At 39.1% G+C, this 23,400-nt stretch overlaps 2 protein-coding genes across 2 annotated transcripts in view; both read right to left on the reverse strand.

The window, feature by feature from the left end:
• The window catches only part of vgll2a (vestigial-like family member 2a), a 261,801-nt gene that overhangs the window by 35,950 nt on the left and 202,451 nt on the right, over nt 1-23,400 (reverse strand). The gene's annotated exons all lie outside the window — the stretch shown is intronic.
• rfx6 (regulatory factor X, 6) lies at nt 3,452-22,865 on the reverse strand (the record flags this gene model as incomplete). Its single annotated transcript, XM_084000683.1, has 20 exons — nt 3,452-3,636; nt 4,752-4,952; nt 6,481-6,815; nt 7,604-7,922; nt 8,495-8,719; nt 9,663-9,785; nt 11,267-11,384; nt 11,541-11,650; nt 12,786-12,930; nt 13,260-13,419; nt 14,261-14,310; nt 15,691-15,804; nt 15,903-15,980; nt 17,128-17,235; nt 17,333-17,360; nt 18,743-18,820; nt 18,967-19,028; nt 19,175-19,298; nt 20,593-20,755; nt 22,703-22,865. The coding sequence occupies 20 exons, from the start codon at nt 22,863-22,865 to the stop codon at nt 3,452-3,454; spliced, it is 2,889 nt and encodes a 962-aa protein (XP_083856809.1).

Raw genomic sequence — 23,400 nt, forward strand, 5'->3', positions numbered from 1 at the left:
AATTAATTGGATCCAGATTTAAGTAACAGTGAAATATTCATTGCTCTCCTTCTTTTTTATGTTTATTTATATATATTTATATACAGGATTTAGATTCCCATATTCCACCTGTTGAATAGACTTTACTTTATTTGTTATAATTTGTATCATTACAGGCAGGATAAATGTATTTAATTTCCATTAGAACCAAATTTTTGGATCACGAAAGCTTGGTTATGCATTCACTCCTGTTTTTCTATTTAATCTCTTTTATTTTCATGACAAACTATGAAGATAAACATGAATTAAGGCAAATTTTAGTCAAACGTCTTATTATAAACGACCATAATGTTACTGGATACAGCAGCTACTTTGTATATGAGGAACAATCTTACCTGCAGCACAGGCTGTATGACATGAAAACACACACACACACACACACACACACACACACACACACACACACACACACACACACGGTCGGCTCTACTAATGCAAAGTTCTGGTTAAACATTGGCCCAAAGTTTGCCTTCCGCCTTCTGTTGTTTTTACACTAAAGCTCCGGCAATTGTTGGCGGCATTATTGACTTAGTAATTAAAGTATTTTAACGTGGGGATTCTGTAATCATTACATATGCCGCCATCTGTCCCTGTGTCCTCGCCGCCGCTGCATGAGCACCTGAAATGGATTTTTCCTCCTGAGTAGATAACATATAAAAGATCCCAGCGAGGGCGGGAGGAGAGGGAGCGCCGCCACGTCACCACCGCTTCCCTCCAGCTGTCTGACTCATGACACGACCAGTTTATTATGTTTAATTAGATATTTGAACCATTTCTATACTCCCGACACACTGAAAGAATCGATTAGGTTGTTTATCTCACACTATCTACATGTAATCAATAAAATGCATCCTTTTTTTTCCCTTTTGCACAATGTGATTTGATTTGATTTGATTGATTATCTTGAATCTTTGCTGAGTCCTTGAAAATTAGGATGGTTTTTTTTTATGTATTTTATAAAGAGATAAAGTACAATAGTTTATTTTTATGTGTAATTAAGTTTGAAAAACCCCAAAAAATATGAATAAATGAGACAAAATAAAAATTCAAATATCTGCTTTAAAAGCTTCAGCTGTTATTAGAATAAAATCTTTTTGAAACATAATTTACAGTATAAATATCTGATTTAATAAGAAAAGAACAGAATATTTTTTTGTGTAAAACTGGATCTTTTGACATGTTTGTCTTTTTTTTTTTTTTTTACATCATGATGTATTTTGTGTTCAAAGTTCAAAGTCCAAAAGTGTTTATTGTCATTTGTACAGTGGAAAGGTGAGTTTCCCTGACAATGAAATTCTTACTTTGCTGTCCACAAAAACGCCAGCAATTATAAAAACTAGGTATAAAAATCAGCAATTAAAAGCAACAATAACATATTGTTATATTAATAATCATGTGTTTTGTAGAATGGTTTGAGTTGGTTTAACAGGGTTTATGTTATTTAACTATCTCAAAACAAACAGTTGAGTTTAGTCAAAGTGAAACAGTCTTTGACAGGTTAAAGTTTTATTTTTATAGGAAACCGACCAAACAAACTGTGATGTTTAAAATCTGCTTTGATCTTGTGTTTTTTCTTTTCTTTCTTTTTTTTTTTTACGACGTCCCATCTGGTCCCAGAGCGACCGGCTGGAGAGGAGGCTGCTCCATGTTTTACCCACGTCACCATGGTGGTGGTGCGATATTAAAAGCTACTACTCCTCCTCCTCCTCCTCCTCCCTCCTCCTCCTTCTCCTTTTATCTTTGTTGGTTCTCGTAACATTTTGTAAACACCATTATCTCGGCCGTATCTCGCTCCATTGTGTCGCAGAGAAACCAAATGATTACAAATATAGAAAAAAACAACTAACTCCTCCTAACTTTGATCCCCGGCGGCTCTTCGACTGTGCTTCCGTGTGCGAGCTCAACAACAATTAAAGACTCATGTGTCCAGTGATTTGACAGCGAGGCCTTTGAATCAGAGCAGATAAAGACTCTATTGGGTCGGACTGTTGACGGACGCTCAATCTGCTGCAGACAAAAGACAAGAAGACAAACTGTTCTCTTCTGTGTCTCAGTTATCATCACGGTGGAAAAAATAAACCAGCATCTGTCTGTTGTACAAGCTGCAGCAGCATTCACTCATTCATTCATACATTCGTTCAGATTCAACAACTCCAATGACATGTCTATGTGCTAAATCCTGTATGAGATGGTGGAAATGGTTTAGTTTATACCTCTTAATGTTGTGCTATGTTAGCATTTAAAGGGATACTTCACCCAAAATCGATAATTCACCACTTTTCTACTTCACCGTCATGCCAAGGAAGGGTTTGGAGAACTTTCAGAGTCATCAAAACGCTTTAGGAGTTCCAGGGAGGGGGTCCGGCTGACAACGGATTTTCATATATTGGCGGTGGATAGAGTTCACTTTTTTAAATCGTCCAAAACACACACTATGAAACATCCAGATACCTCCATACTGCTCGTCTGTACTGACCCAAGTGTCCTGAAGCCGCCACATGGAAAAGTTGTTGGGAAAATATTAATGTGATCTCTGTTTTTAGCCTCGTTGTAGCAGCAGCTCCCAGTGGCTGCGTGAGATTTGCCGTGAGATGTTCGTTTGTCATAAACCATTGGATGTATGATGTAAACACGGAAAAACATCTTGCAGCAAATCTCACGCAGCCACTGGGAGCTGCTGCTACAACAAGGATAAAAACAGAGATCACATTATTTCTTTACAAACAACTTTTTCATGTGGCGGCTTCAGGACACTTGGGTCAGTACAGACGAGCAGTATGGAGGTATCTGGATGTTTCATAGTGTGTGTTTTGGACGATTCAAAAGTGAATTCTATCCGCCGCCATTATATGTAAAACCCGTTGCCAGCCGGACCCCCCCTGGAACTCCTAAAGCGTTTTGATGACTCTGGAAGTTCTTCAAACCCTTCCTTGGCATGATGGTGAGTAGATGATTGGTGAATTATCGATTTTGGGTGAAGTATGTATCCCTTTATCTAAAAGCAGACAACAGAAAACACTGGATTTGGCACAAAATTATTTGAAATGAACTCTGTTTTTTTATTTATTATCTGAAAACTGGAAAAATTATTAATTGAAAAACACATGAGAGGATTTAGAAAAAATATTTGTATCAGAGCGACTGACTAGTGTCAATTTGTATATATTGTTTTACAGCTATAATCCACATTTTCATACAAATAAATATCTCTGTTGTCTCCTCGACCTGCTACAAGACAGTGGTGATAGAAACAGTTATAACGTCGGAGTCTCTCAGTTTAGATTTCAGACAGGAGCGTCTCATAGCTTCATTATTAGCCGAGGTTGGTGCCGGTACTGTACCTCACAGACCAGATGTCCCAATGTCACTACATTCAGTTACAAAGCTGCTGTGATGGAGACCAGATGTGTCACTAGACTCCTCCTGCTCCCATGAAGACGGTGTTGATGGGAGGCAGCGACGCCACCAAGTCCTGAGCCGAAGACGTCACACGCTGCTGCTGCTGCTGAGACATCAGAGCGTCCTGAGAGGTGAAGGGAGAGGAAACACCGAACATACAGGGAGCAGAACCTGAGGAGATAGATAGATAGATAAATACTTTATTAATCCCAAGGGAAATTCATCTGTCAGCTGCTCCAAACATTCTGGAAGAAAATACTTAGCAAATGCAGACAGATGTAGCAGCAATATATATGTAAAAGAATAAAATAAAATAAAATAAAATAGGTAGAGGTAGAGGAGACAAGACAGAAAACACTTCAGTGTTCAGACTGTCAGCAGGTACAAGACATTAGACAAGCAGCTGTGTCTCCGAACCTCAGAACAAATCATCTAAACAAATCAGGTAGGACTTTATTTTAGTATTTATAGATGGTATTAAAATCAAGGTAGTTTTTTGTGTCACTTAAAGGTATAGTTAAACATTTTGGCAAATTGGCCCATTGCCATAACCCCTATAGCTTTAGCAGTAGGTTCGTTACCTTTAATTGTCGGTGCAAGCTATTTTTAGAACGGCGGAGCAGAGCCGTGAGCTGCTCAGAGCTACGCTACGGAGGCTCATGTGATTACTTGGTTTCCCTCATCAAACTCATCAAATACACAATCCAACAACTCCAAAACACTCTGGTGGACAACCCAACAACTTCCTAGGGGGGGCGCTGCTCGTGTAGCGACCGGCAGGAGGGTGAAAGTGAACGGTTTCGCATGAATTTACCTTGAATTTACCTCTAAAACAACTCTGTCTGGTAACGTTCTGTTATTATCTCATATTGATAGATGAAGTATACGTATATCTTCTCAAAACGCTTTTGATCAATCTTTTCCAAACATATCACTGTGAAAATTAAATCACAGTTAACCTTTATAGAGGAAATAAAAAGAGGAATTCGTCTTAAAAACAAAAATTATTCCAATTTATAGGCAATCTTGTATAATGCTCTGATATCTTTTATAAAAAATGTAGTTGTTTCCACTGATTTAAGTTGCTGAAACACAAACAAAGGAACTTTTTATGATTGTAATAAGATTTAAATTTGACTAGTTTTATATGGAGAAAGAGAAAAGATTAAAACATTTTCATTTAGTTTTTCTTTTCTTCTTGGTCGTCAAATGTAGCTCTGAGGAACATGAAACGATTCCCGCTCTACTGTCAGTCTGAAGACCAAGATGTGTCACAAATAAATAAACACACACACACACACACACACACACACCTGCTCCGGGCTCGGCCTCGGTGTAATAGGCTCCCGTCGTCTTCCGTCCCGGCTCGTCCAGGATGTTGAGCGGGTCGTGGACGTCGGAGAACGTGGAGGCGAAGGGTCGCAGGCTGCTGACGCTGCTGATGACCGACACGTGCTGATCGACCAGCGACGTCATCCTCTGGCTGTCCAGGTAACCGCTGTTGCCGTAGTAACCTGCCGAAAGAGGATAAGTTTGGGAAGTTTGCGAAGATCCTGAGATGTTTTTTTTTTGTTTGTTGATGTCACGATTATACATTTTCTTGGTACGATTATCGTCAGAGAAATAATCACGGTACTACGATAATCACAATTATTATGCATTAATTAATTTCACAACACTATGAATGTGTAAAATCAAATATAGTCAAAATATAACTACATTACTCATTGTTTACACAAAATATTTCCAGTATCTATTAATATAGGACCAATTATTGATCTCCCAGGGAAGTGTTTGAAATATTAAAGTCATTAATTGTCATCTAAACCAAATGTTTAGGTTTATTTTAATCTTTTTTGTTTTGTTTTGTTTTGCTCTTTTGATTACAAATGACACGCTAACATCTAAATTCCTACCAATTCAATGTTACGTTAGTTAAATGGACCAGTATCTGACTGTGCATGTACCTTTATTTTGGTGCACATCTGCCGATATGGTTCCAACATAATCTTTTTTGGAAAGTGACGGTATTTAGCAATCTTTACAATTAATTAATCGTCGTGTTTAAAGGGACAATGAGGAGTTTTGGAAAAGCAAAGTGTTTTCACACTACATTTATGAGCCTCCGCGCACCGTGAAATTCTTTGACCGGCGCAAGACAGACTCATGTTTTCATTCATCAAGAATTAAAGTCAGAGGTTGGAAGACGATCACATACCGTCGTAGTTCTGACCATAAACGGCGATTCAGTGGCGTTATTCTCATGACTCGCCACGAAACCGAAAGTAAGGAAACGCTGGTCGGCTCGCCCAGCATCTCCGCCACCACTAATAATAACAAAATAACGATAGAGACAAAACGATATACTGTATTTATCGAAAATGGGCCCATTAACAAGTGTGGGTAGCGGAGATTCATCCACATTAACGTGAGACTTTTTTATAACCAAATTGAAACTCCTCGTTGTCCCTTTAATACCACGATTAAAGCAGAAGTAAGCAATATTTTTGTGTTAATATAAGTCTTAAATAGTTATATCTTCCCACAGCAATCACTTACATAGAGTGTTTGGACCGAAAACTTTTCTCGTATACTACAAGTTTTATCCAATGAGGAGAGAGAACGGCATGAAGGGCTGTGTGTGCAGCCAAGGGATGCGCCTGAATGTGGTGACGTAGGGACGAGAACCAATAGATCCATGACGAAGGCGGGGGCTGCTAACTCCATCGGCTGACAAGAAGTTATGGTGCGTTCAAGGCAACTCGTAACTCGTGTTTTTCTGACCCGTGAACTCGTACCAGTTCGATCTGGTACGAGTTCACGGGTCGGAAGTTAAGAGTGGCCGTTATAGTGACTTTCACAGGTAAAACAGGTCGGAAAAACACGAGTGGGTTGCCTGAAACGCTACAAAGTCGTAAGTTGTGACTTGAAGCTGTAATTTACGGTTTCAAAAGCCTGCCTGGAACGCAGCATTAGCGAAAACGACCGGATCACTCACTTCTGCTTTAATTGTGAAAACAAGTAATCGTGAACCGTCCTCACCACCGTGCCCCGTGGCCGCGAACGTCTGTCCCTGCTGGTTAAGCCCCGCCCCCACGAAGCCGAACCCCTCGGCCGAGTCCAGGATCTGAGCGTCCAGCGCCGACTCGCTCTGAACCGGATCGGAAGCGGCGCCGTAGCCGGACGCAGGTCGGACGGCGGCGGCGGCGGCGTACGGCGCCAGGGAGCAGCTGGAGCCGCCGCCGCCGGAGGAGGAGGAGTGATGGTTGTAGAACAGCTCCTTCGGCAGCTGCTGGTCGTTGAAGGACGGGTAGCGGGAGGAGAGGTGGTAGGACAGAGAGGAGGTCGGCGCCAGACACGGGTTCTGGGTCGGAGGCCTGAAACACAAGGAACTGTTCAAACAAACTAAACACAGAGAAAACAAAAATTATTACTCAACAAAGTCATATTTACCAACAACACCAACTCTAATGAACTATCCCTTTAACTCTTTCGCGACCACACTAATTCCTCAGCACATCCGCTCAGGACCACATGTTTTTGGCTATTTGTTTACCTTTTTCTCACGTCGAACCGAACTCTGTACATCACCTAAAACAAACGGTCTTCACGTGGTTGAAGAGTGACTTTCCAACGTGCTCCTTGAAAAAACGGCGAGTTTTTCCGCCGTTTCGTTCGTGAGTACGAAGTAGAAGAAGAGAGCTGGGTTTCTCCAAAAACGGAGCTCCCGCTCTAGTTTCAGAGAAAAACGCACTTTTGTGTCAAGTGGCAACCCGCTCATTTTACCGGTAATCTGCAGTGTGGCGTCTCCCAAATCATTTCTACGGCTAAATAAATATATTTGTAGGTAAATCTGGGGGGTGTCTGTCAATTAAAAATCGATGAACGACGTATTTTGATCAACATTATGTTTCAAATTAATTATTTTACTCGTAAACCGTGTAACAAGCGGGATAATGTATAGTTGGTCGGTTGTTATGGAGAAATAAACCCCTTCATGAAGTATGAAACTTCATACTTCCTGTCGAGGTTTATTTCTCCATAACAACCTCCGAACTATACATTATCCCTTACTTATTTTCATCAGTTGTTTTTATAAATTCTCAGCCATGCTCCCTAAGTGTCCGTAAAACTTAAGTGTGGATGAATGAATACGTCATCTGACCTGGGTGCAGTCTGGTAGTTGGAGGTTGCCGAGCTGCTGGCCGGGGGGAAGTAGCCGGAGCTGGTCTGAGGTAAGCAGTGGTACAGGGTCTCCGGGTAGGAGGAGCAGGGGCCGGGCTGGGTCATGGCGCTGAGGGAGGAGAGGCAGGAGGAGGAGGTGGAGGAGGAGGAAGAGGAGGAGGAGGAAGGACAGGAAGACGACAGCAGCCTCCCGGCCATCGGCCCCTGGTTGATGACGGAGCCTCGGTGCACCAACGCCGCCGGAGAGATCGGGGGCGTCATGAGGGGCCCGCTGACCTGGGAGAAGTCCACCTGAAGACCTGAGGGAAGAAGCCAACACACTTTAAACTCATCCTACTTCTTCTTGGGCAGTAAACATCTCAGTAACACTTTAGATTAGGGAACACATATTCACCATTAACAAGGTGCTTATTAATATGCATATAAGTAGCTTACTAGCTCCTTATTAGTAATTATTAAGCACGTATTAACACCTTATTCTACATAGCCTTATTCTACCTCTATTACACCATGATTTAAATTTTTTCTTGATATTAACTCCTAATTATCGCTTATTCATTGTAAATTAATGCATTAATGCTACTAATTCAGAGTGATAAAGGAAGAATTACTGTTCTTGTGCTACTGCCCTTATTCACATCATTATTCAGAAACAACAATGCATTAATTTACAATGAATATGAATAAGTGATAATTAGGAGTTAATATCAGGAAAAATCTTAATTCATGGTGTATTAGAGGTAGAATAAGGCTATGTAGAATAAGGTGTTAATACGTGCTTAATAATTACTAATAAGGAGCTAGCAAGCTACATAAGCACCTAGTTAATGGTGAATATGTGTTCCCAAATCTAAAGTGTCTCGTCTTCTACCTGAGACTGTGAACCCGGCGCCGTCCGTCCCCGGGTAGACGACCGCGCTCGTCTCCAGACTCTGCTGCTGCTGCAGCTGCTGCTGCTGATTGGTCGACAGGGACATGTAGGCGTGTTCCCTCAGGGACTCGTTCTTCACCGATTGGTCGACGGTGGAGTTGACCTTGTTACGATTGGCCAGGAAACAGGAACTAGGAGAAGCCATGAGAGCTGCTTTACTGGCGTCTGAGAGGAGAGAGACAGAGAAACAACGTTGTTAACAACATCTGGCTGTCGAAATGTTAAATATATGATAAATATAAATATAAATATCTGTTAAACTCATGATGGAACAGTTTCTAACCAGTGGTGACAGTTAAACCTATAATAACATCAATCATTCACACATAATTCCTAATGAATACAATTATTATTATTGTTCATTTGTGTTTTTCACTTTCATTTTCTTTACTGAATTAAATTTAATACATTTTTAAACTACTCATGAACCCCTGTGTGAGTATTTATTTGTATTATTGTAATTGTGTGTGTTGCTGCATGGTCTGTGTGTGTGTGCGCTCCACTTGCTGCACAGGAAACTGCCCCTTCAGGATAATAAAGATTGATTGAATTGAATTGAATTGAATTGAATTGAATTAAATTATGTAAAGACTTGTCTTCATTCATTTTTTTGTTGTTGCCATTCTTACTTTATTTAATTTCATGTATTTTCTACTTTCGTTTTATTTTCCCTCTAATCTTTCCTCTATTATCTGCACTTTTAACATTTTTTAGTGGATGTAAATCAAATGTAGCTTTTTTTCTCGTAATATTTTGATTACAAATGAGTTTCTTTTATAATTTTTTATATTTTTTCTTATATCTTACCTTATAAACTTATAGACCGTCTTGTCTTAACCCTCTTTTAGAAGTTTCTCAGCCTTTTGATTCAATCTGCTTTGTGTTTGAAAGGTGTAATTTAAAATAAACTTGATCTGCATGAAAAATAAAAACTGATGGTTGTATTTTTCTTTTTTCCAACTGCTTCATGTCAGATGTAGTTATTTCATTCATCTTATAATGAACAAAACAACAGTAACAGGCATCATTAAAAGTTGAATGCCAGTTTTTTATTTTATTTCTGGATGATGTATTAATGTGCACAGCTGTTGCTCTGATACGATGATACCTGCATTTTTCATGTATTTGTCCAGCAGGTTCTGCAGATCCTGCTCCTTGTCGTTGTTGAACTGAGTCTCCAGAGCCAAGAGGATGTATTCGTCCAGCAGCATCCGGATCAGGTGGAACGAACCTATCAACAAAAAAAATACACAAAACTAGAGATCAGTCTGATTTGTACATGAAAAAAAACTCTCTCACTGGAGGATTCTTCCTCTGTTTGACCTTTAGGCTCAGCTGCTGCTTGTTTGACCTGCAGGGTCACATGTTAAAACAAAAAAACAAAAAAAAACCTCTGTGTTTGAGCGTCACAGAGCGACTCAACACACGGCCGGTGTTTATCCACGTCCACACAGACGGTGTTTGAACAGAGAGCACGCGACCCTCAGATAAGACTCTGTTTAATCAAGGAGAGTCGGGCCATTTACTATTTATGGTGCTATTGTAGCAATCTGCTCCGAGCTGGCCTGTATTAGCCCAGTGTGTGTGTGTGTGTGTGTGTGTGTGTGTGTGGTCGACCCGTCCTGTCGACTGAGTGATGGAGAAGAAATGAGCAGAAATTAATTATCTAACTGACTCTAATATCACAAACAATAATCACCATGTTGTCAAGAGCTGAACATTTATTTCATAAAGTCGTTTTTAATGACGTGTGATTAACTGTCCAGTTTATAACTTTGACTCAGAAGCACTAGTGTCACTGCTTTAAAGGTATAAACTAATAAATTAAAGTAAATTGTGTAGTGATATGTTAATAGAAATGATGGAGCAGATTTGGTTCTATTTACAGGCCCAACATCTGCTTCTCAACAGATGTTTCCTAAAATATATTGATCAATTATTGTGTCTTTATCAGAGTTTTATGATGCTGTCATCATCATTTACATAACTGTACAGTCTACACAGTCAATTCAATGAGTGTCCTCACATCTCTTAAAAAAACAATACACTGCTGGAAATAAATAACCAATTTAAATGATATATAATCATTAAAAAAAATCACTGGTAAGCGATCCATAAAAACAAATAAATACTAATCCTCACAGAATCAATGATTTCCAACTTAACCAAGATTAAAATAATGACAAAGTAATCAGCAGGTGTCCAAGTTTCATCCACAGTGCTGTGTAAAGGATGTTAAATAAAAATAAATGGTAAATAAATCAAAAGTGTACAAAATGAAAAAAGAGAAGTTACTATTATATACATACATATACTGTATATATGTAAATATAATCACAAAGACCAGAAAACAAGGAGCTAACACACAATTATGAACATGACAACGAATTGTTGAATAAAAATGTGTCTTTATCTGAGATTTAAAAACAGAGATCTATCAGATGGTCCTGATGTTGTATTTACAACACAATGTTACAATATTTTCACAGCTGAAAAAGTCCCAAACAGAACATAAATGAGATTAAATCCTGACATCTGAGAAACTGGAACAAGACACAGTCTCAGTTTCAGCTCTAGATTAAAGTGTAACTCTCTCTGATGGAGGATCTGTGTTTCAGTGTGTTTGTGCATCAGCTGTGTGTGTGTGTGTGTGTGTGTGTGTGTGTGTGTGTGTGTGTGTGTGTGTGTGTGTGTGTGTGTGTGTTTTCGTACCGAAGCTGGAGGCGTTGTTGAGTGTGAGGTTGTGCATCACTCTGGCGCCGAAGAAACTCCACCTGAGCAGGAAATCCTGAGCTCGCTTCTTCACCGACCGACCGCTCTGCTTCCCCGGCTTCACACAACACAACAGACAGAGGGAAAGAAAGAAAGAAAGAAAGAAAGAAAGAAAGGAGCCGTAAAGATAATAATAAAAAACATATAAAGCATATAAAGCCTGGTTGCACAACGACACCTTTACAGGAGCTTGCAGTGTGTGAACAGCTGTCACCTTGATGACTTTGTGCTCCACCACAGAGTCCAGCCACTCGATGAACGACTCCACGGTGGCGTTCTTCCTCAGCAGCTCCTTCAGCTCCTGAAAGACGGTGATGGAGTCGTCTGGAGAAAAGAAAAAAAAGGAGAACGACGTCAAGTAGCTGCTGCTTTATCCTCACTCAGCAGCAGCAGCAGCAGCAGAAACTGTAGCTGCTGTAGAAAACAAGCAGGATGAATCATCACGTCTGGCTTATCACGGCGTATTCACACCAAGCTTGTTTAGTTCAATTATTTTAACGATTAATCGATTAGTTGTTTGGTCAATAAAATTTTGGAAAATGTCAATCAGTTTTTCCCAAACCACAGTGACGTCCTCAAATGTCTTTTTTTTGTCCACAAACCAAAAAGATATTCAGTTTAATGTTAAATATTTCTGGTTTCTTTGTTCCTTTATGACAATAAAAGAAGCTGAAATCAGAGAATTTTGACTTTTTTCCTTAAAAAAAAAACCTACTCAAACCGATTATTCGATTATCAAAATAGTTGACGATTCATTCAATAATTGATTTTTGTTTGATTATTCGATTAATTGTTGCAGCTCTACTTGAAACAGACTTTTTTCCTCGAGCGGACCTTTTGGTTCGGTGTGAATACAAACTACTGGACTCTGGTGAGGACCAAACAAGTGAACCGAGACAACCTCTGCAGCTGGGACTCGTTCACTTGTTTGCTCCGCACCAGAGGCCAAAATGAACCCTGCTGTGATTCATTTGTGATCTGAACGCAATCCCAACCTTTTCCGAACCAAATGCAAAATCCAAAATCCACTAGGCTTCCATTGTTGTTATAAAATGCGGAAGTCGTAGCTTGTTAGCAGTGTGCCGGCCAAAATGAGCCGTGGGTCGACAAGAGACACGCTGCCTCCTCCATATTTGCTCAAAGGAAAACATTAGCATATCAGATGCTGGAGAGGACTTGCACATCTTTGTCCTTAACGATGGACGATCAGGAGGTTGTACAAGTGACGATAACGCACCTGTCATGTTCTTCAAACAGCTGCGACTGGATATACCAAATTAAAAGGGCAGCGCATTCATATACCTCCATTGTGTACTTTTTATGCAAGATCCCGCCACTAATTCTTATCCAATGATTGAGCGACTGTGGGACACACGTGCTTCTGTTTACAAAGTTGTGAATACGAACGGCACCAAAGCAAGTGAACTACTGGACTTTCCTGGTGTGAACACGTCCTTACACTCTGAGTACATGTCCTGGTCCTGGTCTCCGGTGGCGTTGACGCTGAGCAGCGGCTGAGAGCTGATGCTGCTGAGGTCCACGTTGTCGATGTCCGACACCATGCTGGTCACCACGGCCTGGTCGAACAGCGCCGGGCGGGCGATCTGCAACAGAACAGGAGGAGGGAGGGGAAAATATAATATAAATATAGGGTAACCCTTTAATTTACAGGCTGCTAAGTCCTTGCAATTGACTGTTTTTTCTGGGCTATTTCTACCCAATCAATCGTTATTTCTTGGCGATATTTCTCGACATTACTATGAAATTGACCGTTATTTCTAGGATATTTCTAGAAATAATGACACAATTACTTGTTATTTCTTGACATTATCACGTAAATAATTAAAGGGTTACCAAAATAAAATAAAGAAAGAAATACATATATGTATTTGTGTTTGTGTGCAACAATTTGTACAGTTTCCTCCTCTGGTACCTGAGCCAGGTGCAGGAACGAGGTCTGTCTCTTCAGGGAGGAGACGAAGCGGCGAGCGATGGGGAGCTTCTTGGCTGCAAGGCATTCTGGGAGGTTTTCCAGGGAGGAGGCCAGCCAGTGCTCCCAGTGTTTGGCAAAGTTGCGGATATCTGCCAGCAGACTGGAGAGAGAGAGCGTTTACACAGGTTAGACAGGAAGGATCACAAACCTTTAAAATCTCACATCTTTTTGACCTTTGGTGAAAAATTCTGCTCATCTTTCTCCAGGTTTTTATGGGAATTAAAGTTTTGAGACAATGAAGACACTGAATTTGAGCATAAAATTTGCATTTCTCATCTATGCAGAAGAAATCTTGTCTTAATTTTAACACAAAGAGAAAACTAATGACTCATTTAAGTGTAAAGTACTGAACGTTTGTGAGGTATAATGTGATGCTGTCACTGGAAACAAGTCGACTCACATTGAAATCGGCCTAAAACCAGAAACAAGAACTAGTCTCAGTTTCTTCCTTTAGAAAAAAAAACATGATTCATGAATGCAACTACCGTAACTTGTCACTGTTCATGTATTGATATTTACATTGAGGTATTTTTACACATCTGTCAATGAAAACTGTTGGAAATATCTGTAAAATTGACTGAAATTTAAAAAAAGGAAGCCAAAACCAGTGCTTCATCTGAAAACATAACATCTTCAAATGTGTGTTTAATATGTCACATATGTTTGAGCAGTGAAAATCAGTTTCTCTTCATTTCCTGGTTAAGAACCATGATTCAAAATGTGTTGTTCATGAGAAATAACAGTGTGAATTGGTCGATCTCTATCTGTATGTAGCTCGTTTTACTGGTTAATCACTGATATTAACTGAGACGTAGGAGACAAATTCATGATCATTTTCAGAACAAACCCTGGAATCAAAGATGCAAATTAGTGAATAACCTTTAAAACATGATAATTAACATTTTAAATCTGGACCATGAGCTGAAGTTGGAGACACGAACCTTTCAGGCATCTCCTGCATCGTAGCAGGAATCAGAACATCTGTTAAAACCTGAGGGACAAAAAACAAACAGAAAAAAGGATTCAATGGTGAAAACACAGTTAAGGCTCCAAACAGGCAATTTAAAATTTTCATGGGCGTAATTTCGTAAAAGTTTCTCCTTCGTCCTCGTTGTGAAGAAATTTCCTGTGAATGTTTGGGAGCAGCTCGTTCTGAAGGATTAAAGACAGTGGGTGGTGGTGAATCAAATCTTTTCTGAAGGACACAACGCTACAGAAGAAGAAGATTACAAAAAAAAAAAAAAGAAATCCTTTCACATGTGGTCTAATCTTCTTCTGTACAACAGCATTCTTCAGTCGTTCTTTGAAAAAGTACTTTCCAACAAAATGCTCCATTTTTAAGGTCAAGAACGTTTCATTAGGGACGGACACAAACCAGAGCCTGTTCGCTTACAAGACAAAGTCACACTGGGAAAGTTTGAAGAATGAAAACTGTTTGGACACGACACAGAATCTAAACACTCGACCAAAAGAAGAAGGACTGATTTCAGTGTGAAAGAAGAATTAAAGGGATCAAGGTTCAACATTTTGGCAAATTGGCCCATTGCCATAGCAGTAGGTTTGTTACCTTTAATTGTCGGTGCAAGCTGTTTTTAGAACAGTGGAGCAGAGCCGTGAGCTGCTCAGAGCTACGCTACAGAGGCTCATGGGATTTCTTGGTTTCCCTCATCAAACTCATCAAATACACAATCCAACAACTCCACAACGCTCTGGTGGACAAGTTGTGACCTGCACATTCACCACGCTATGAGATAATAACACAACGTTACCAGACAGAGTCGTTTTAGAGGTAAATTCATGCAAAACTGCTGATGTTTGTTCCTGTTGGGGGCAGTTTTTCATCAAGCAGTCTCTGTATTTACCTCTAAAACAACTCTGTCTGGTAACGTTCTGTTATTATCTCATAGCGTGGTGAATGTGCAGGTCACAACTTGTCCACCAGAGCGTTGTGGAGTTGTTGGGTTGTGTATTTGATGAGGGAAACCAAGAAATCCCATGAGCCTCCGTAGTGTAGCTCTGAGCAGCTTGCGGCTCTGCTCCGCCGTTCTAAAAATAGCTTGCACCGACAATTAAAGGTAACGAACCTACTGCTATGACTAGGATTATGGCAATGGGCCAATTTGCCAAAATGTTGAACTATCCCTTTAAAGAAACTTCAGATCTCTTCATACTTACAGCCACCTAAATACTTTTAATTCTTCTGATAGACGAGCTGCCAGACAAATGAATTTCCTTTTTTGGATGAATAAAGTTATTCCTTTTCCTATTCCTTTAAAAAATGTCAGGTGATCTGATCAGGCCGGTGCGATCATAGACCCTGGAGGTTCAATAATGGATTATGGAAACATGAATTGAACTAAACAACGACAACCTTATAGAGAATGGAGTCGCAGACGCAGAAGATGTCGACTATCACCGGGTTCTCCAGCAGCGGCAGCAGGTGGTCGGGCATCCCCTGCCAGAAGTGGAGCAGGAAGTTCTGGATCTGAAACACACAGAGATACAACGACATATGAAACAACGTAACAGAAAATAACAGAAAGTTTGCAGCAGTTTGAGAGTTTTTAATTTTGTAATATTCACCTCCTCAAAGTTGACGTTGATGGCGTTGTCCAGGATGCACTGACAGTGTGTCTTGTACATCATGATCAGAGTGTCGACCTGCGAGAAAACAACAAAGATCTGACATTAAAAAACTAGAAGACGAAACTACTGGAAATTGGAAAAAAAAATAAAGAGACCATGGCCACTCCAAAATGTTCTTAATAAATCAGCTTCTCTACATGTATGGCAGCCATTGATTCCAGTGTCTATTGAACTCCAACACAAGCACACCTCACTCTACTTCACCTGAACCAAATCATATTTAATGAGGAAGAAAGATTATAAATAAATAATAAAAAAAACACTGCTGCGATTAAAAATTGGGATTATTCCACCAATTTTGATTTCTAGAATCTTCCTAAATTGAAAAAGTAGTGTTGTGTTGTTTTAAAATGAATATGAACTTGTTTTCTTTGCATTATTATACAAGGTCTGAAAACACCAGAATTTTTTTTGTTATTTTGACTTGTTGCCATTTTCTGCAAATAAATAAATGCTCTAAATGACAATATTTTTATTTCCAATTTGGGAGAAATGTTGTCAGTAGGTTATAGAATGAAACAAAAGTGTTCATTTTACTCAAACACATACCTATGAATAGTAAAACCAGAGGAACTGATCATTTTGAAGTGGTCTCTTAATTTTTTCCAGAGCTGTATGAATGAATTTGAATGAATGAATTTATATTTATTTACGTGTCGTGCACCAATTAAGGCGCCCAGCCTATAAGGCCTTACAAGACACATTTCATATTTAGACACCAAACAAAATCATCAGAGCACAGACAAAACAAAAACCACATGGAATTCACATAAATAATTCACTTTTTCTTTTTGAGCAGGCCCTTTTTATGAAAGTAGCTATAGTAAAGACTTCTTTTCTGAAGAACCATTCCAACTTTACCTCATCATCAACCCAAAACAACTCAGGTTTCACATTTTGCATTTTCTGAAACAAAAACTGCCTGGCTTCGTTATATAACGGACAATGAAACACAAAATGCAGTTCATCCTCAATTACATTTAAATTACATAATGTGCATAGTCTTTCATCCTCAGGCACTGAGTTAAACCTACCAACTTCTATTGCCAGAGGGAGAATCCCAGCCCTCAACTGGGCACATAAAGCTGTATATATATATATATATATATATATATATATATATATAGATACTGTATGCTGGGTCGTGTGTGTGATGACCTGCCTTGTCTCTGGAGACGTTTCCCTGCAGCAGCAGATGCTGAGCGTTGGGGAAGTCTGGGAGCAACGTCCCAGTTTTGGAGCTCAGAGAGTATTTCCTGGTGAAGCCTCCCTGAAACAAACGACCTCTGTCACAGACGCACGTTCATCCTCACGACAGCTGTTTATTTATTTATTACAGCAAAGAGAATTAAGAAACTTGTTGTTACCTCATTCTTGAGTTTACTCCCCGAAAACCTGTGATCAAAGAGAAACAGAGAAATGATTCATCAGCAGGGATTGAAAAATATAAGACACAAACTATTCATTCATTTCAGAGTTTGTTACAAATGGACTGAAACAGAAATTACAAGTTTTTATTATGAGCCATGGAATTGAAGGAGAAGATTCAAGAAACAAAACATCACAACATAAAACTATTAATATATTATCACATACTAGACATAGAAGAAGAAGAGGAAGAAAGGAGGAGGAGAAAGTTGAAGGAGGAAAAGAAGGAAGAAGAACAAGAAGATGAGGAAGGACAGTAGGGAGAAGGGAGTCATTCTGGACTCAAGTAAAGCTACAACAAGAAGGATTCTGGGATTTGATATTGACTTTTCTTGTCTTTCATTTTATTTGGGAAATACAGTATATCCCTGGATTTGCATAACAGGGACAGATATTTATTAAAAATCCTCATGGCAGCAAGTAAAAAAGCAATAACCAGATGCTGGCTTCTTAGAGAACCTGCCACCCTGAACCAATGGATAAGTATAATAAATGACATATACAGTATTATGGAACGTATAACTTTCATTTTGAGATTAAAGAAGGAAAAGGGGAAAGATTACTGGGCTAAATGGACACATTACATATTTAGCCAATGCCAAGTGTGACATCTGAAATTGTTGTAAACACAGCTATGAATGAAAGTGTATCATTAGGTCAGCTAATTCACTGCCCTCTTTTAAGTCATGTCTTAAAACCTACTTTTACAGGAAGGCTTTTTTAGAGGAGCTCTGTCTGTTTGCCCCCTTATTGTTTTTATTTTTTACTCCATTTATTCTATTTGTTTTATTATCAATACTGCTGATTATGCTTTTATGCTTTTATCCTGACTGTTTTATCTCACTCCGCAAAGCAGATCAGGTTTTTTGGTTTTATGTTTTTCTAAATGTTTGTGATGACGGTGTTATTTTTACTTGATCTGTAAAGCACTTTGTAACTGTGTTTTGAAAGGTGCTAGACAAATAAAGTTATTATTATTATTATTTTATTATTATCATCCTGTGGCTAGTATTTAAGTGTATCATTCAATGAGACTGAATGTATGTATATGACCTCATGTTTGTGTTGTGAAAAGAAAAAATAAAGTAAAAAAAAAAGAAAAAAAAGAAGGAGAAGGGAGAAAGAGAGAGGAGGAAAAACAAGAAGAGGGAAAAGGAGAAGAAAAGAGGAGGAGGAAGAAGACTAAAAAGGAAAAAAGGAGAAGAGGATGATACACAAAGAAGGAAAATAAGAAGAAAGACAGAGGAGCAATAACAAGAAGGAGAAGGAAGCGTCTATAGAAGGAAGATGAGAAAAAAACATGAGAAGAAAAAGAAGAGGAGGGGGAGAGAGAAGGAAGAAGGAGTCACCTGGTCAGGCCTTTCCCAGAGTAAACAGAGTGATAGTAGGCGCTGCTCTCCTTGATGCCGATCCCATAGTAGTGATACCTGTCAACCATCAGCAGAGAGAAGACGGATCAGATCGTTGGTCTGTAGCTACGACCTCATCGTCGTGGAGCTTTAACACAACACAGCAGCTGTTTACACACAAACATGAACCCGTAGTAGGACGTGAAGTTAAAGCCGGCGTTTACTTGGAGTGTCCTCTGGTGCCGAGTCGTCTGGTCGTCAGGAGAGGAAACTTCTGACGGATTGTCTGATGGCGACACAAAGATCAGTCACCGAATCAACCACTGTAGCCTTATAATGAACTATATGTAACCTCTACATCTTCTACTGCCACTATAATACAGGGAATAAACTTTCATTTGCCACAAGAATCAAAAATAAAACTAAACACACCTTTCCAAAGGTTGCAGCGCAGGCCGGCTCCAGTTTCTCTTTGCGGCAGAAGTCGAGGTAGTGGGCGTAGAGGATACACCGAGGCAGACACACTCCTTCACACACGATGTAGTTCTCCTCCAGCCTGGGGAGGAAATAACAACATATAAACACGTCCACAGATAAAACACACGAAGGAGGAGAGGAAACAGAAAATCATCTGGTTACCAATAACTGCTAAGCATCTTAAATAGGAAGAGGAAGAAGAAGTCACCGCATGTTTGAATCTGTTTATGTTTTAATTTCTAAATGTAGCAGAAGTATAAAAGTTGAAGCTCCCACTGTGCAGACTGAACTGCTCTGTCAGGGCTGCGTTGTTATATGAGTAGATATTTAACACTGATTCATTAATATGCAATCACGGTTTTAACGTTGTAGGTGGAGTTGATTCAAGCTGTTTCATGTATACGTACGACTGTGGGAAGGTTTAGGTTTACTGTAGTACATGCTTAGACTTAGAGATACTTTATTGATCCCAAAAGAACATTAAAGTATCCACTGGTGCAGACATATAATAATACATTATAATTAGTGCTGTCAAGTTAATCAAAAGAGATTAATTTTAAACATTTAATGCGTTTAAAAAGAATTAACACAATTAACGTCGTTTTGTTTACTTTTTGGTGACGTATGCAGGCAAACCAGGCAAACCGATGGACCCGCTGTAGTGCTGTTATTCATCGCTTTATGAAGTTTTAATATTTTTTCATGTGAGTAATTAACCGTTTAGATGACCAATGTGCGGTTAGTTAATCCAAAAGACGTCTGTTCCAAAGTTTGCTCCGGCGCTTTTGGAGAAGTGAAGCTTTTGTTATTAATTCTGTTGGAGGATAAGGTGCCTTGTTTTACTTCCCTGGAGAGAAACTGTGTTCAAATTCATTAAATTACTCTTTAAATTTAAATTTTGACCTTCTTTGTGTTTATTCTACATTAATTGATGATGTGATGATTTAACATAAATAAATATTTGTCTAAAGTGGACAAATGCAATGAATTTGTTGATAAATAAATCGCGATTAATTAGTTAACTTTTTTTTAATCGATTGACAACCCTAATTATAATATAATATAAGGGCATAGAAGAGCAATATAACACAGAAAAGTAAGGAAAAAATATACACTATCTTCTACATTCATATGAAACTATGTTCATACAAATGCTATGAATAAAAAACTAATAAATAGAGAAGAAAAGAATAAAACTGTACCAAATTAAATATGCATATTGTATAAATGGAAGAATATGACGCATCATATTTTAAATGCTCAGTAGAAGTATTTAAAATCTAAATAAGAAAAGGTGATGTCATAGATTTCCTCCGTTATTCAGCGCAGTAGAAGCAGAAACAGTCCTGGTACATTGAGCAGTTCAGACTTACCACTGCAGAGTGAGCTGCGTCTGCTTCTTCTTGTCCTTGATGATCTGGCTGATGGACTTCCTGGACGAGGAGACCAGGCTCTGTTTGATGCCCAGGTCCGGGTTGAAGTCCACCAGGTCCTGGTCCTCCTCCGAGGACGGCGTCTCGTTACTGTCCTCAGCTTCTGAAAAAAAAACAAAAAAAAACACAATATTAATATTAATATTAATACACAAAACGGAGCAAACCACAAATGTTGACCTCCTTTGATTTTATTGGGTTTATATGATGTGACGACACTGGTCCTTTCTGTCTCTCTGTTTGACTATTTGATTAAATGGAGCAGTTCAGAGTCTCTTTTACTTCTCCTCTGGTTTAAAACGCGCTCCATGTGAAACTTTGAAACCTTGAATTAACGCAGCGCTCGGTCCGAGTCGCCTCCTGATTTTTTTTTTTTCCTCCTCGCTAATGGAACATTTTACATTTTCAGGTTTATTTCAGTTTCAGCGTTTTCTCTTTGCCTTGTGAGTCTCTGACAACCTCTAGCACGCTTCAAGGATTTTATTTGTTAATCCAAACATTTGCTCTGATGTGACTGAATCAGAAGAAGAAGACGAAGAATTAGTTTGAAATCTTCTTCGTCTTCGTCTTCTTCTTCTCCCTCCTGGAGGACGGTGTCCAAGGCAGAGCTGTTTTTGTGCTTTTCCGGCCTTGAGGAGCTGATTTATTTGAGCTTTCACGTTATCACTCCACTTAGATTGCTACTGGTGCGCCGGCGCGCTGAACAATGCACTGTGGGAGAAAAAGTTAAAGGAATCAAATAATGGTCCATTCTTTTCTGAAGGGTGCCAGAGCAGCTATTCAAAGACGTGCACCATGCCGCAACTCCATTTCCACTCGTTATTGACAAAATAACAAGAATGTCTTAATTGCTTTTTTTTTTTTTGAGTTTTTTTTTCTGGACAATTTCTGTCCCTGACAAAAAACACTCCAATAAAAGAAAACTCAACCACACAAACCTGTACACGATTAATGTCTCCTTAAAAAAAACCCTTAGAAATGACAATAACTAGACATCTAAAGAGCCAAGGATGGAAAAAATACGCATTTTTGTATCCTTTTAAATGTTATTGTTATGTATTTAGTCAAAATATTTTGTATTTAGAAAAGTAATAAGAAGCTTTGAATGTTCTCAGTGTCATATCATCTGAAAGTGGAAATAAATCTGACAGCTACAGAGAACATAGAGTTTGTAAATCCTAAAAACTCATGAATCGTGGGCAATTTCCAAAGCTAGTCTGTCAATATCGAATATTTTTTTGAGTAGACTTATAAAGCGAATTACATAAATGTTTCTGTATACAACAATAGAAGAAACAGTGTCACTGCATCAGTGAGTTACAGAACACACTGCACTTTTCTAACCCTGATTGTGTTTATTTTAATGTCAGCCATGAGTATTGAAGAGAAATGAAACTAAAATACAGTAAAGTAACGGTAAAATAAAACTGTGCAATGTGAGATGATGACAAATTTGATCCATTTGGAAAAGTTTCACATTTGAAAATTTTATGTTACTTCCAAAATACTGTATCCTCCAGCTCTAAAATAAAAATTATGTACTGTACTGTACGTTACTTTTTGTGAATCTTTCAATATCTTTGATTAATGACTGTGGTTTAAATTGTGTTCATTATAAATTAAACTGCAGTGTAAACCATCCAACCAACGTCTGCAGAGGATTTAATTAAATCTTTGATGCCACATTTTACACTCATACTGAATAAAGCTATAAGACTGAATTAGTTTTCTTCTCTCTCTATTGATTGCTTCACACTATCATTTCTATTTTTGTCCTGTTCTTCACCACCACCCTCCTCCTGTTCACATCTGTGGAGCCCAAAAAGTTTGAGGGTAAAATGAGTGTTAAATGGACTGACGCCTGCAGCTGCAGCTCCACCATGTGGCTGATTACTGTCACCGTTTTACACCTGAACAAATCTGGAAGCTGCTCATAGGAAAACATCCAGATTTTAAGACAACAGGGAAAGCGACAACAGGGAAATAAAAGGAGAACAAAAGAAGGATCATACAAGAACATTAATAACAAGTGAGTGTTTTTTTCTTTTACCTGATTTAATCCCAGAATCGTCCTCCTGAGGAAATCGTGTCTGTCCAGTAAAGTCTGTGTGTGTTTCCTCTGGTGAGCTGCACAAAGTCTTGGTCAAAGAGCGAATGAGAAACACTCTGTCGTCTCTGTCGCCTGAACTCTCGCTGCTGCGCTTCATCGGCATCGTGGACTTCAGATTTTAAAGCTCGACACCAAAGACAGAGAGGATGGGAAAAAATTTAAAAAGAAAAAAGAAAAAGGAGTCAAAAAGTCAAAACTAAACAACCCACTGCCGACCATTTGTCCTGTAAAGACTGTGAACTCGCTCTGAACTCACATATAACACACACATGTAAAAATCCTGAAACACCAGCTCCAGCATTTTTCTTCAGTTTTAAAACAGCCAGTAATAAAAAAAAAAAAACTGGAAAAAAACTAAAACTAAAAACCCCTCTGAGCTGTAGATGGACCTGACTGAGCCGCCTCGGACTAACAGAGCTCTGCTGAGGGAAGGCAGAGCTAATGAAGCCGTGGATGCATTCATCATATTTACAGAAGACTGGAGCTAATCCAGGTTATTAATGATTAACAGAAAAACCCTCATCCATCTGTCCATCCGTCCATCCTGCCTCCCACACTCAGCTCGCCCTTTATTTAAACTTATACACACACACAAGCACCTGAAGGGATTTAGATTTTCACTTCATTTTTAAAACACA

The sequence above is a fragment of the Trachurus trachurus genome, assembly GCF_905171665.1.
Source record: "Trachurus trachurus genome assembly, chromosome: 24".
In the NCBI taxonomy this organism is placed as follows: domain Eukaryota; kingdom Metazoa; phylum Chordata; class Actinopteri; order Carangiformes; family Carangidae; genus Trachurus; species Trachurus trachurus.